General features: G+C 44.3%; 1 protein-coding gene across 4 annotated transcripts in view; it reads right to left on the bottom strand.

The window, feature by feature from the left end:
* CNKSR2 (connector enhancer of kinase suppressor of Ras 2) overlaps window positions 1-7,869 on the bottom strand; it is a 211,849-nt gene extending 203,980 nt beyond the window's left edge. For all 4 annotated transcript variants that reach the window (XM_061988583.1, XM_061988584.1, XM_061988585.1 and 1 more), the window contains exon 1: window positions 7,717-7,869. In XM_061988583.1, the coding sequence (XP_061844567.1) occupies window positions 7,717-7,780 (64 nt within the window). In that variant the 5' untranslated portion in view covers window positions 7,781-7,869. The remainder of the gene's footprint in view (window positions 1-7,716) is intronic.
* Between the last annotated feature and the right edge of the window lie 6,153 nt (window positions 7,870-14,022).

Here is a 14,022-nt window from a genome sequence, read left to right as displayed (position 1 = left end):
CATAGGCGGCAGCTGCTCACAAACTGCTTCAGCATGGGGCTTCCTTTGGGGGCAGCTCCTCACACCCTGCCCCAGCGTGGGTCACTCACCGGGAGAACAGTCCTTCAGGTACCGACTACTCCAGTCTGAGTCCCTCACAGGATCACAAGTCAGCAAACCTGCTCTGGCATGGGCTTCTCTCTCCCCCTGGACCCCCAGGTCCTGCCAGGAACTATCTGCAGGGTGAGTTTCCCATGGAGTCACAGCCTCCTTCAGGCATCCACCTGCTCCAGTGTGGAGTCCTCCACAGGCTGCAAGTGTGTCTCTGCTTCCCGGTGGCCTCCATGGGCTGCAGGGGCACAGCTGCCTCACCATGGTCCTCACCACAGGTCCCAAAGGAGTCTTTCTTTCAGGGCCTAAGCACCCTCCTCCCGTTCCTTCTGCATTGACCTTAGTGTCTGTAGAGATGTTTTCACATTCTCACTCCCTGTTGCTGCTGCAGTTTAGCAACTGCACAGCAACTTCTTCCCTTTCTCAAATATGTTAGCCACAGAAACATCTACAACTGCAAAACTCAGGGAAAAAAATTAATCTACCAGACATGTGCTAACCCCTATATACAGTGAGGGTAAAAAATGTGTATGAGTGGAAGCTCACGTAGCATTCCAGATGTTGATCTTCTAGACCAACAAAGCTGAGTTTTCCAACCCTTCACGATTCAATTGCATGGAAGGAGCATTATGAGGAGCAGCAGATGCTCGCTCTTGAACAGTCAAGTAATTTAAATTTAAGAGTATATGTCCTGCTAGGTCCAATTTTTCCACAAGAGGAAATTAAACTCCCTGCACAACACTCCAAGTGGGTTCATGTGGCAGTTGCTTTCCTCTGCATTTTGACTATGACGTGGGACTAATATCAAGCCCCTCAAATTGTTCTTGAAAAACACAGCTCATGTCCATCTCCTCACTTCACCTTTTTAGAAAAAGGGAATGCATTTGTAAAGCTGGAAGACACGAATGAAGAAAATGTGTCATTTCATAGTTTTACAACACAGCCCTTCCAGAATTGGGGGTTTTTTTTGGTAAAGTATTTGGGAATCCTTATCCTACTGCATTTGTCTTGATAACTACTCAACTTCTAAACTGATGGTTTAAAGGTTTCATTACATAAATTATTTAAGCAGTAAGTGTGATAGCAGCACAGAGGGGGGTTTATTTGGATGTGGAAATACAAAGCTAAGTCATCCTGATAAAGGTAAATTCATGCTACAGGTTATCGTTGATACAGTCATCCTATGATATAATGAGGACATGGTTAACTTCTTGAAAAAAAAAACCCAAAACAAACAGCATCTACATAGCAAGGAAAGCATAGAAACGGACTTTCTCTTTCTCCTGGTTGCATATCTTTGAATGTTCACCTATTCATGAACAATTTTCTCAGGAAACAGCTTTTCCCTATTCCTCTGGATTTTGGTAAGAAATATTACTATGTGTCTGAGAAATACAGTATAAGCAAATGCTACAGTAACTTTACAGAGATTAAATGGTTATCTACACTTCTGAGGATCAGACAGAAAGGCTGGACCATTTGCCAATTTGGGTTTTAGAAGATAAAACTGCCTGGTTTATTACTGCCGGAGTGCTAAAAGACAACTAGTTGCAAAGTTTCTAAAAATGTACCCGTATATCAAACTCCCATCTGAAAAGTGATCCAGTTCATGTTGCTGTCTTGCAAAATTCTCAATATCCATTAACCAGAAAAGGCATTTGTAAATTGCTTGGTTTAACACTGCAGTGTGCAAGTAAATCTGAATAAGATCGGCATATAGAGCTTTGCTGAACTGTTGCAAAAGAATCACTTGAGAAAACATATTGTGAAGCCATATTTAAACTAACAGATGTTTCAGAAACAGAACAATATGTTCAAACAAAATAAAGGTGCAAAGGGGCAGTGTTAAAAGAGCTTTACAACTTGAGCACGTTAATTTCAGTAGCAAGTAAGATCACCTGATCTAGGAAAGCTCCCTCCTGAAAAAATCATTAATTTAGAAACGAATTCTCATATTATGCTTAAAATTTGGCTGCATGAATTATTTGCAGACAGGCTGCTTATGTAACATTGCCTTTGCTATGGCAACACCCAGACTGTTAGGCTTTGACACATCCCAGTTGCAACTGCAGTTTCATTTTCTGCTGATAAATAAAGGCAGGAAAGGTTTTCTAATCACAAACCAAGATGCTCTAAAACACATCACCATGACTGATGTGGTGGCCATTGATACTGCTAAAATCCCTGATGTCAAAAGGGCAAGCAAGAAGTGAGAGATCCATAGGAAAAATAAACAAGCTAAAGAGAGAGACCTTCCAGCTCTGTTTTCACTACAGTTTTAAAGCCAGAGTCCTTAAAACTGAAGTTTGAAATGATGAGGTTTTACTCTTGATTAGCCGTCTTTGTACAAACTCCCCTCTACAAAAAGACCCCCAACTTGTCTGACTGTAATTTTTATTACTTTCTTAGAAATGGAGCAACTCTCTGTAAGTTTAAAAGTTCAGCAGTTCACTGAAGTTAAGCTCCAACTATGGCACTATTTCATATTTTTATACAACTTTTCCACAGCTTTTCTTGCTAGACATTACAGTAAAAGTCATAACTTTAATTGCACTACTTCAAAGCTAATGGAGTACTATATGTACCCGCCAATACTGCAACATTTCAGTTTGCTTTTCTTGGGAGAAAAAAACAAAAGCCTCAATGCTGACAAATTGTAAAACACCTGATCTGTTCCACATATGGCACTCTGCAATGACTATTCAAGTTGATGACTATTCTGCAGCTCATCAGTCACCTACACAAACTTCACAAGGAAATAAAGTTTTGAAATTCATGCATTTTTTATACTCTTAAATATCCAGCTTTTGTTTCCCTGAGAACACTCAGCCTTTTCCATATAATTTCTAATAGTCACGTTTGTTAATGGCCTTACCAAAAGCAATATGATGGGAAGTAGCATTCAGAAATCACCTTTAATTCAACAAAGCATTGGAAAAAAAACCAAAAAGACAGATAAAATTGAAAGCCCAAAATGAGGTACATGCATATATGAAAGCAAACCTCCTCTCTACCATAAAGTAGGCCTTTTGGCCCTATGGTCCAGCCTACATTCCAGAAAAAGCTCTCTCCTAAACTCTGTCTCTTCTTCAGACAAAACTATGGCAGAAAGTTAAGTAGGTCTGATAGTGATTTTGAATACAGGACTCACCCTTGCTCTGTTTAAGACCTAAATCCATTTGCTAGACCCCAATGCTGTCAGAAGGCTGGTGCCTTCACTGGCAAGCTTCCCTGTTGCTACCTAATGGTTCAGGAACTGCAGCAGGACCTGGGTGTTGCCCCAGAACTCCTAGGGCTCTGCACGTGTAGGAATCACAGTAAAGAGATTCCATGGTAACGTTTTTTAAAAAAACATTACTAACTGTGAGAGTCTTTGGTTTGAGAGCATTTGATGAATAATGCCTAATTCCCATTACATCAAGTGGACCACAGTTGTTGGCAGTGCATGATGTCTCACACGAACTTCTGTTTGTGAAGAACAAATGGAAACTTGGTTCTTAAATCCATATAATATTCAGTCATCCAAATGGGGAACTTCTGCACTTTGTTTTCACTTTGCTAGCACATTCATGTTTCCCCTTCTCTTCCCCTAGTCCTTCTAAATATTTACATCCTACTAAGCGCTGGTAGAATAGACTTTATAGAGTTTAAAAGTCCCTATTTCTTAGCATTAGAAGTCTTTAGAGCAACTCTATGCGTCAGATGTCAGTTTCTTGAGTATAACTATCATTACAACAGTTTAAGCTGTATGAGCTTAGTATAAGCTCTATGAGCTGTCATTCAGCAAACAAAAAATAAATATTTAAGCTTAGATAAAGTAATATCGATTTTTCCAAGTGAATTGCCTTTTTGAATAGATTCTGCCATTGAGAGACTGGTTCTGCATTAAAACTAGAGTATTGCTAAAAGCAGCAAGTCCTTATCAAACTACAGCCATTAAAAATAACCACAGATGAAAGAAGTTAAATTACAAGACTCAGTTAAAGCATCCTGATGTTTGGAAAGTAATTGCATGTCTTTGAGTTTTCTCAGCATCTCAGAAATCTAAAACACATCTGACACGTTCTTTTCCCAAGTCAGTGAAAGCCATGACGTTCAATGGTGCTCGCCCAGGCAATGTGTCAACGTCTTGCAACGTGGCAGCAGGATCCACACGTGTCCTCCAAAGGGGAGGCAGAGGAGGTGACTAACACAGTTTCAGCTCACTGATCCATGCAGGGCTTTAAAATTAGTACTAAATATATGAAAAGAAAAATAATACACGTTTTGAATCAATTTAAATATTAATTTTGTCCTCCACATACAATACGCCATCCTGTGGGAGAGATGAACTAATCCATCTGCTCTTTTTCCAGCTATATGACTGTTCATCTTCTGTCAGTGGGGTTCCTTTTAAACCATACAAAAATCTCATGCTGACATAGGATCTGCTCGTTTTGCCCTTTTCATTTTCAAAGCTTCATCAGATACTTTGGTCCACAGCTTCTCATTGTACACATTTTCACAGGTCAAAGTTTAGGTAGTCGCATAATCAGTTCCAAGTATAACTCTGGTTCTTAGCAGCACTAGAGCCCAGAGGCTATGACAGGATCCATAGACAAAATATGTATATCAAGGAATTAAAAAATTAAAATGCTTTGCAGAGACTGTATTTATTCCATGAATAGCTGTGGTCTTGAGCCTGCTACCTATCCAACCAGAACTCTGCACTTTTATCTAACACTTTTAGGTGGGAATACTTTCCCTGTCTTCATTTCTCATATCTTTTAATATTAGGCCCGATGTCTTATCACTGCCCTGAACAAAATGCCATTGAAGTAATGGCTCCTTTGCCTAAATAAAGAATTCCAGACGGGACCTTTTATTGCAGGCGTTCAGGTCATACCAGCAAGACCATCACAAAGACACGGAGAGCAATAAAATCTAAAGTGTTTCATTTCCCCTTACTTTCAGATAACTGTAAACAATGTTGAACAGTAGGATTTTCCTTTCTCAGGAAAGACTTTGCTTTGAACATTGAAATCTCTTTTGAAGAATGCTCTTTACAGAGCTGCTCTGAGCAGGTATACTACATAGCAAGGCACTTGCTCAAAGGAAGAGGTTAAAACTCAGTTCGGAGCTTATAATTCTGTAAAATAAGCCCAGTAAGTCAGCAAAATATTCTCACATCTTGAAACTGAATGTAATTCATGCAAATCAGAAATGACTGTCATTAATGCAAAGATCACTAATGCACTCACCCCAAAGTTCTCATGACAAAGACACGTTCACATTTTACTCATCACACTGTCTTGGATACCTCTTAAAACACAAAGAAGCTATTTTTGAGACTTTCAGAAGTGGCATTTGTTTCAGACGACATGTTTAAAGCAGCAGCAGAACATTTTTTTTCACCCAGATTTCAATAACCATGTTTGCAACAACACAAATGATAAGTGAGGAATATGAAATTGTTGCACCAAAGACTACTTGCCCTTATCCACTATCATCATTCCTCCAAACTCGGCAAGGTGTGATACGTCAGACAGGACCAGACCTGCCCACAGTTGATGGTCACACTCATTTCCAGGCTCAACTTCTGAAACTAGAGTGGCTATCTAGGTGTGTTTCCTCAAGCAGTGCCTAGGCAAAGGCAGGTGCATAATTTATCTCTTTGCATCTCACTCTAAATGAGTGTTCATATACAAGTCAAAATGCAAAATGAAGAAGTGAAAGCTTGAAGCAACATATTATCTGTTTGCCCACTAAAAATGAAAGTACTCCCGAGAAACAATAGAGCATTCACACCAAAACAAACACGTTAAATGCTAAAAAGCAAGCTTCATCAACCAAAAAGTAGTCATGACTGCAGTAACTGCTTTTCGTAAAGTTCACGTAATTGTTTTTAAAAACACATCTACAGCCCTGTGAGTTACGGTTTCTAAACACAAACTTGACACTACAATGTTATCGTTTAGTCAGCCTATTAAGTAACTAATTTCATATTGATACAATACAAAAGCAGAGTATGCAATGCACTTCACCTATCATTCATTAAATTATCTGATGTATTACATTTTTTAAGTGTTTTATAAATGCACTATCTGCAAATTCATTATGTTTTCTGCATTCTCAAAATATGGGGGAGGTATCTCAGACATTGATTTGAAAAAACTCCTACATGGTCTTTTTTTTCAAAAGTAAAAATGTTGGAAACTAAATAGCTGTAATAAAACAATTTGAAGTATAAAAGGGCTTGCTTTTAGCACTGATGATCTGCAGGTCCTTTAAGTATTTTTATTAACATTTACTAATGTTTTAAGCTATGAAGTATCACATTATTCTTTTTTATTATTCTATGAATTGAGAATGCTTCAGAAACAGCTAAACTATGTATGTTACTGAGTATAATTAAAACTCAACAGCTATAAATGCCAAGATTGAATAACCAAAAACATATGCTATATGCCTGAAATTTTAAGGATGATGAAACTGTCACATTAGTACCACGCAGCATGTTATAAAGAACTCCCACAATGTAGCAGTTGTTCAATACTTGTACCCATCCGGTCATTCTATCTTTATAAAAAGATATACAATACTACATGGTGATTTATTCAAAACACAGCTGCAGCCTAACTTAATCATTTAAAAAAAAAACCCTAACACCCTAACAACACTTTAAAAAGACCCTTTGAAATTACAATGTTAAAGCCATGCCGCGTGAATAACAGAAAAGCATCTACAGAAAGTCCAAATTTTATTCTCATTAGACTTTATTTTGGGGGAGGACAGGTGAGGGAGCGGGAGAAGCTGACCAGCAGCGCAAATACCCGTCAGCCCCGCGGGCTCTTCCAGGTTAATGAGAGACGTGGATCTTTAGATGCTGCCCCTGGGGAGGGGGATGGTGACCCCCGTCCCCTCCCTCGGGTGGAAACCCTCAGCCCGGCCGGAGGAGCGAACCCTTGGACCGGCTAGGCGATTTCATGGCAGCGGGCGGGGGATGGAAGGGGGCGGGGAGGCCGCGGCAGCCCCGGCGCTCCCGAGGGCGCGGACCGACCCCTCCGCCCGCGGACCGCCCCCCTCCTCCCGTGGAGCGCGGTTGTGGCCGTGTCCTCCGCACGGGCGAGGCCCCACGTTAGGTTAAACTTTTATTTTCGCGAGTCAATTTCTCATCGCATCAGTAGGAGCTGCCGGCCACGCTCCTCGCATCCCTTCACTGCTGGTGGGGGGGTGGGAAGACAGCCCATCGCCACACCGCGGTCGCCGCCCGGGAGCATCCCGGGCTCCCTCCAGCACAGTCTTCCCCCCACACCCCCCGACCCGGCTTTACAGGCCGCCTGGGACGCTAGTCGCCGCTCCTCTGTGCTCAGGGCCGGCGGGTGAGGTGGGGGGAGGTAGCGCAGCCCCGCGCCCCAGGGAAGTCTGTGGTCCCCGGACCCCGCGCTGCTTCCTCGCTCAGGTGGCGCGACCCCGACGGTCTCCCTCCTTCCTCCCTTCCCGCCCCACCGCGAAACGTAGGGGAAGCCGGCACGGGGGATGCCGCGGAGCTCTCCGCACCTGCGGGCATGAGGGGGCGGGGGGGAGGAATGAGGGGCAGTGGGTGATGGGAGAGGGGCACCAAGCAGCCCCGGCGCCTCTCCTCACCTTTCATCCAGTCGACGACTTGGCTCGGCGACCACTTACTGACGGGCTCCATGATGAGGGCCATGGGGGGATGTGGGGCACGGGGCTCGGGCGGCCGCCGCTGTCCGGGCTCGGGGCGATGCTGTGCGGTGCGGCGGGACCGCGCTGCCCGGAGCCCGAGCGCCGGCGGCGGGAGAAGAGAGACGCTAAATCCCCGCTTGCCTCCGCTCCGCTCGCTCGCCGCCTCTGTGCCTCTCTGGGGATTTCAGTTCATGTTGCCGGCTCGGCGGGTAGGGGGAGGAGGAGGAGGAGGAAGGGGGAGGAGGCGGCGGCACGCTCCGACGCCTCCCGCCCCCGCGGACCCTGGGGCAGCGGCGGCAGCTCCTGGCCTCGCCGAGAGGTCGGTCTCAGAGCGGCGAGCGGGGGAAGGGGGGTGCTGGCTGGGCTCTGCCCGGTACGCCCGCCGGCTCCCGCAGCTCTCCGCAGCCGCGGCTGCTGCGCCAGTGTCTTTTTCTCCTGGCGGAAATGACGAGGCGGCTCCTGCCACCCGAAAATATCTCCAAGTGAAATGGGAAGCGACACCCGACGGCCGCCCGAGGCGGGGGAGCGGCGGGGGGCGGGGGGGTTGGGCCGGGATGATTCGCAAGGTGCCGCCGGCTGAAGGAGCTGGGGGGGGGGCGGCGGCGGTGCCACCGAGCACCTGCTCCCGCCGGGCCAGGGGCAGCGTGTGGGATAGAGGGAGAGGGCTGCGGGGGAGCGTGGCCAGCCGCACCGAGCTGGCGGTCAGGGTTGGGGTTTGGCTGCTTTCCTTGAAAAAAGGCATCGCTGCATGGGCGGGAAAGGTAAATTTATTTATTAATTTGTGTGTGTGTGAGAGCAAAGCCCCACTGTAAAACGGCTGAAGTGGACGGTGTGGCCGAGCCCCCGAGGGAGCTGTGCGGGCAGCCAGCGCCTTTGGCTGTGCGGGATGGCGGCCTTTGGCCGGGGTCTGCTGGCGACGGGAGAAGAGCTATGCCTTGCTATCTTGCCTGCCTCACCCTTACAGTGCGGTAATGGGGCAAAGTGGAGTGAGGGCAACCGGCAGCAAAATCAGGGTAGGAATTTGGCAGCCTCGGCAGGGAGAGGGCACCGCAGAGGGCTCTTATGCCCATGCTGTCTCCTGAGTTGCACCACCAAGGTATGGTGGCTGCAGGTGCAAAAATCCACCGTGCCTGCGGTGGACCATCGTTGCTGGAGCTGTTCATCTTCACCTCCTTTAGTCCCCGCCTCGGGCTGCATCCTCCTGGAGGCTACACCGAGGGGGCGATTCCCACAGACCCTGTGCCAGAGTGGTTTTAGGAGTTCTTCCCAAGAGCAGAGCGATTCCTCCTGCAATGGCTGTGGGTGCTTTTCAGGCAGCCTTCCTAGGAGCCTCTGCTCTGAGGAGGTGGTGGTGCCCCCCCCCCCCCCCCCCCCCCCCCCCAGCTTCAGGCGGAGCATGAATGCCGCTAAAGGGTGTTTTCCTGGTAGTGAGTTGGCCAGCGCACAGCTCTGCCTGCATTTGCGTTCACCCTGCTTCTCCTGCCAAGGAGATGATGGCTGAGGTGATGGCTGTTGAGATGTTTCCTCTGATGGTGCCGGTTGCTGAACGCCAGCTGTTGATGCTGACATTTAATATCTGTGCATGAGGAAAAATGAGGATTCCCTCAGCCTCGAAGTGGCAACAGTGAAGGAATCCCTTTGCATGGCATGGCATGGGCAGCAGCAGAAGCTCTCCCATTTTGGTGTGTGGGGCTGAAGTATAAGTGATGAAGGCCAGTAAGGCACTGATGGGGTTGGTAACACTTCTCCTTGGAGACCCAGGAAGAGTCTCCCTAACAGCATTAGTTAGACTTGAACCTCACTTTAAAGGGTGTACTTATCCTTGAGAATACACTTCTTTTTACTGAGAACTGGTGATTTCACACTGTAACTTCCCTTGATTTTGGTTCTGGACAGGTGTCTCCTGTGTCACGTTCCTGCCAGCACACCGACAAGGCTGCCTGCGTCTAAAGAGGCTGCATTACTTAAAGCCACTGAAACAATAAACCTCACTTGCAAATTAAGGCTGTTTTTTTTTCCTTATGAAAGGTTTGAAAAGTATGCAGGATCCTTACATACTGGCTTATTGTTGCTGAAAGAGCGTGTCATAATTTTAATTAGAAACCAGCAGTTTGAAAGGTTTACAAGTAAATACCCAAGATCAGACTGAAACCTGGCATGTAATTTATAACGCCATTGTGTAATTCTCGTGCTGAAAAGTTCTTCATGGGTGAGGGGAGAGGAAGTAAGTTCTCAGTATGTATGTGTGAAGTCCTGTAGTTCATAATTATGGCACATACTGGGATCCACATAGCTTGACAGGGTCATTCATAGCTAGAGTGAAATAGCAAAAGCAAAGTATCTGTGACCCAGTACTGTCTCAGTGGTCAGTATCTGTTAGTTTCAAAGACCCTTTATAGTGGTTCTAGCAAATAGTGAAACAATAAAAGGAGGAGTTTACTTCCCCAGTTCAGTAAACAGATGATGTGTTGAGCATGAGATCTAATTACCTTTATTGTTCTTCTCATAAAGCATAGCCATTTCATAAATGCTGGAGTAAATCCCACTCTTGTACTCAGGCAAATACTCTTGTTTCAGAATCACTGAAGAGTGTTGGCTTGGCTATGGCAGGGAGGATTTGGCTCATTATGAGTGATGGTAAAATTACCTAGTCATGGTATTTAACTTGATGACCTACTACAGCAATGAATTCTATAGTCAGGACATGTGCTACATAAAAGTTTTTTTTTTTTTAATTTGCTCTAAATTTATTGCTGCCTCATTTTATTATTGTTCTCTCTTTCTAGGGTAAGAAGTCAAAAGGAGAACTGAATGACATTTCATGCTGACCTTCTTAAACTAAAGTATCTCAGCCAAAGTGCCTTAACTGAAGTTTTTTGGTTGTTTTCATCTTTCAGTTTAGTGGCCCTCATCTTGCTGTCACACCTGCATGAGTCGGGCCTTTGATGTAAAGTATATGGGACAGGCTTCCGTACAAATGCTGAACTGCAGGATTATTTCCTAAGTCATCTTTTGTAATTACTCTGGTACATATAGTGCATTAAAAGTTACTATTTAAAAAAATATGCCTAAATAAACGTGTCTGTGTTAGGTGAGCCTCGATTTATTAGGTAGTAAATGTAAAAGTAAGTACACAGTAAAATTCAATATTGGAAGAAAAATAAAAGGAACTGCAATGAATTTACAACTGAAGTAGGGCCTGAAACCAGCAGTATAGACTATGTATCTGCTTAAATATCTATTTTCTGAACATCCATGGACATAAATGGGAAGCCTCAGAGGATAGATGTGGGTACATGCACCTTCTGGATCAGCACCTCAGCCTGCAAACTCACAGAAGAGGATGTTGCCTTTCTGTGATGGTACACAATCAAAACCAAAACTCCCTTGAGTTCAACTGACCATCCTAGCTGCTACAGCAATACCAATTGTAAATAATACCAGTATGTGGTTCAAATATGTCTAATTATTTGCTTCTTCTGCCTATTTAACCAATAGGATTACTTCTGAAGTAGAGCACTAATCAGCCTGCATAATGGTGACAGAATTAGATCTAGGCTCCGACACTATTATATTGAGTGGGCATTTGTTTTATGTAAATGAAGCCAGACTCTACAGTGGCTACCAGCAATGGATACAAGCGTAACCATGGATTCCCCAGAAACTTCATGGACTTTCTACTAGGATCTCTAGAAAAGATACAAGATGCACAGCAATGAAAAATTGTAATCTTGCCCACTCAAAAGATATTGTTTCTGGTGCTGGCTATTAAAGCAGATTCTTCTAGAGGAAGGAAGATGAAGTGGAGCTAAGCTAACATTAACTAAAGCTGAGGTCCAATAAAATCACTTGAATTGAAAAACCAAACAAACAAAGTGAAAAAGCTGAGACTTGTTTGCATTTTGGTAGGAAATAAATCCCCGATTTTTACAAGAGAGGCTTTATTTGGTAAGGATTGAGCTCTTCCAGTGGTGTTAGCTCATGCTACCAAAATCTGCTTTGGATGCTGTGTTCATGTTAGTGGAAAGTATTTTATTCCACAGCTTGGGACAACATGTAAAGCAAGTTGCTGCTCTCCTTGAATAAGGACACTGGGATCATTCTTTTCCTGGTAGGGCTGCTGTCTGTCCTCTGTTCCCTGGAGTCTTCAGAGTGGTGTCTGCTCAGCTGCCACATCAATGCACAGATTGCTGTCCCTGCCAGGGAAGGTGTCTTCCAAAGGCAAGTAGGAATGATGCGGAGCAGAAGGGAAATAATAGCCTTGATGTCAGGTGGCTATGGGCAAGTAAAGGAGGAGGAGGAAGGTCTATGTCAGAGCAGAATTTTGGTGAGGTAGTAAGCCTCTGAGGAGGGCAAAGCCAGGGAAAGTGAGGAGTGTTTCAAGGAGCAAAAGGGCTTAGATGGAGTCAAAGCTGTTTCAGAGGGACACATTGTACTGACAAGTTGTCCCTGACCCTGGAGGAGTGGGAAGGAGGTCCATCCTGGCTGAGAAGAGCAGACGGGTCTCCTGCCTGTGCCTCAGGGCAGTACGTGACCCACTGCTCCTCCAGCAGCTACGCATCACTCACTTTACCTCTGTCTGCAGCTTCTACCCGCATGACAAAGTGTCCAAAGAGACGATGACAATTCATTGGAGACCTACATTTAGATCTTGCTGCTTCCTCATTTCTCACCACTCACCTCCTTCAACCTGCCTGAAAGCACAAGTTATTCAAAATAACAGTTCAAAGGCAGATATCTTGGCCTTAAAGAATAGGCCTTATGTCTCTGATGTTTTAATTTGATATAAATATGGGGGGGGGGATAACGCATTTCCTGTTATTTTTTTTTTTGTATCATCAGAAATACAAATCATAATCTCTCAAAGATGTTTAATAATTTAAAGTAATCAGAACTCAATTAAGGCTATTAAGAGATTAGAAATTAGATTAAGGGTGGCTAAAGGGTAAAAATTCAAGGACTTCAAACACCTTTTTTAATACAAAGGCTCTTAAAAAATGAACAGGCTGAGAATTTCCCCAGGAAATTCCTATCATTTTAATTAGGTTTCTTCACTTAAACCACTGCATACAAAATTTGAGTCCCACTGCCTCTCCTGTGCAGTGGACTCAAGTAATTGCCCGATGAGACCTCCGTCTTCCCTAGGTTTGTGTGGATGTGCAGAGCCTTAATAGATTTTTAAGATCTGGAGGGACCACCCCAATCATCCCATGTGTCCTGCTGCATTGATGCCTGCCAGAGAATTTATCCCAGCCTTTTCTGCAGTGAAGGGAATTCTCTTTCCTCTGATCTTATCTGTTCTTCAAACTAAAGCATGTCCATTTCTCCTTTCCTCCCATGTGGAGTCAAGTGTGTGGTTCATTTTTTTGCTGAAAAGAAAAAGAATCCCTGTCATTGTGGCAGACTCTTGTCTCTCTGCATCCCACAGTTGCTCCCAGCTGAGACTCAATGTGTGGCTTCACAGCGATGCGGTGCTGCCATGGGGAAAGACCAATGGTGCCATGGGGAAGGTCCGAGCTGATGGCAGGGGGACTATGAATGTGTCTCTGCAGATGCAGAGGGATTTTCGGGAGCATTAACCATGCGATTGGAGGGGAGGGGCATGCTGCCATCTAAAAAGAACAGTATTCCATTCCTTCATGAAAGTAAATACACATAGGTGGTATTATGTGGGCCTTCTCATTTTCTTTTTTTAGGCACAAGCTCGAGGAGGCAGTTTGTTCAGCTACTGTGCTAGGCTAAAGCTGCGCTTATGCCAGCATGACAAAAATGCCCTGCTTGAAACAATAAGAAACCCAAGGGTAGTGTGCTTCTGTGCTAATATTATTAGAAAAATATTATAAAAGAAAACAGCTACTACTTATTAACATCAGGTTCCCACTCATTATTAGCATCACAAATGTAAAATGGCTGCCAATAACAGTCAACTCAGAAATCTCATTAGAAAGAAACGTTGCAGTTTATTTCTGGTTATAAATGCTATTTTATTACCTTTGGAATGGTCGAGTGGCTTGGCTAAAAGCGATGGGTGGATCCACTTGAAGTATGTATTTTTACTGATGAATTCATATTAGCAAAAGAATAATAAATATCTGATCATTTTCCAAGCAATCCTGAAAATAAAACAACATTTAGAATTGCCAAAGAACATAGTCATCTAAATTGCACACTGGAGTACAAAAGAAAAAGAATAATGATATGGTAATATATAAAGGGCAAAACCATAATGAGAAGGGACATTTGTCA

The sequence above is a fragment of the Colius striatus genome, chromosome 1, assembly GCF_028858725.1.
Source record: "Colius striatus isolate bColStr4 chromosome 1, bColStr4.1.hap1, whole genome shotgun sequence".
In the NCBI taxonomy this organism is placed as follows: Eukaryota; Metazoa; Chordata; class Aves; order Coliiformes; family Coliidae; genus Colius; species Colius striatus.
The sequence above is the reverse complement of the archived record's forward strand: the minus strand, read 5'-3'. Positions and strand labels throughout refer to the sequence as shown.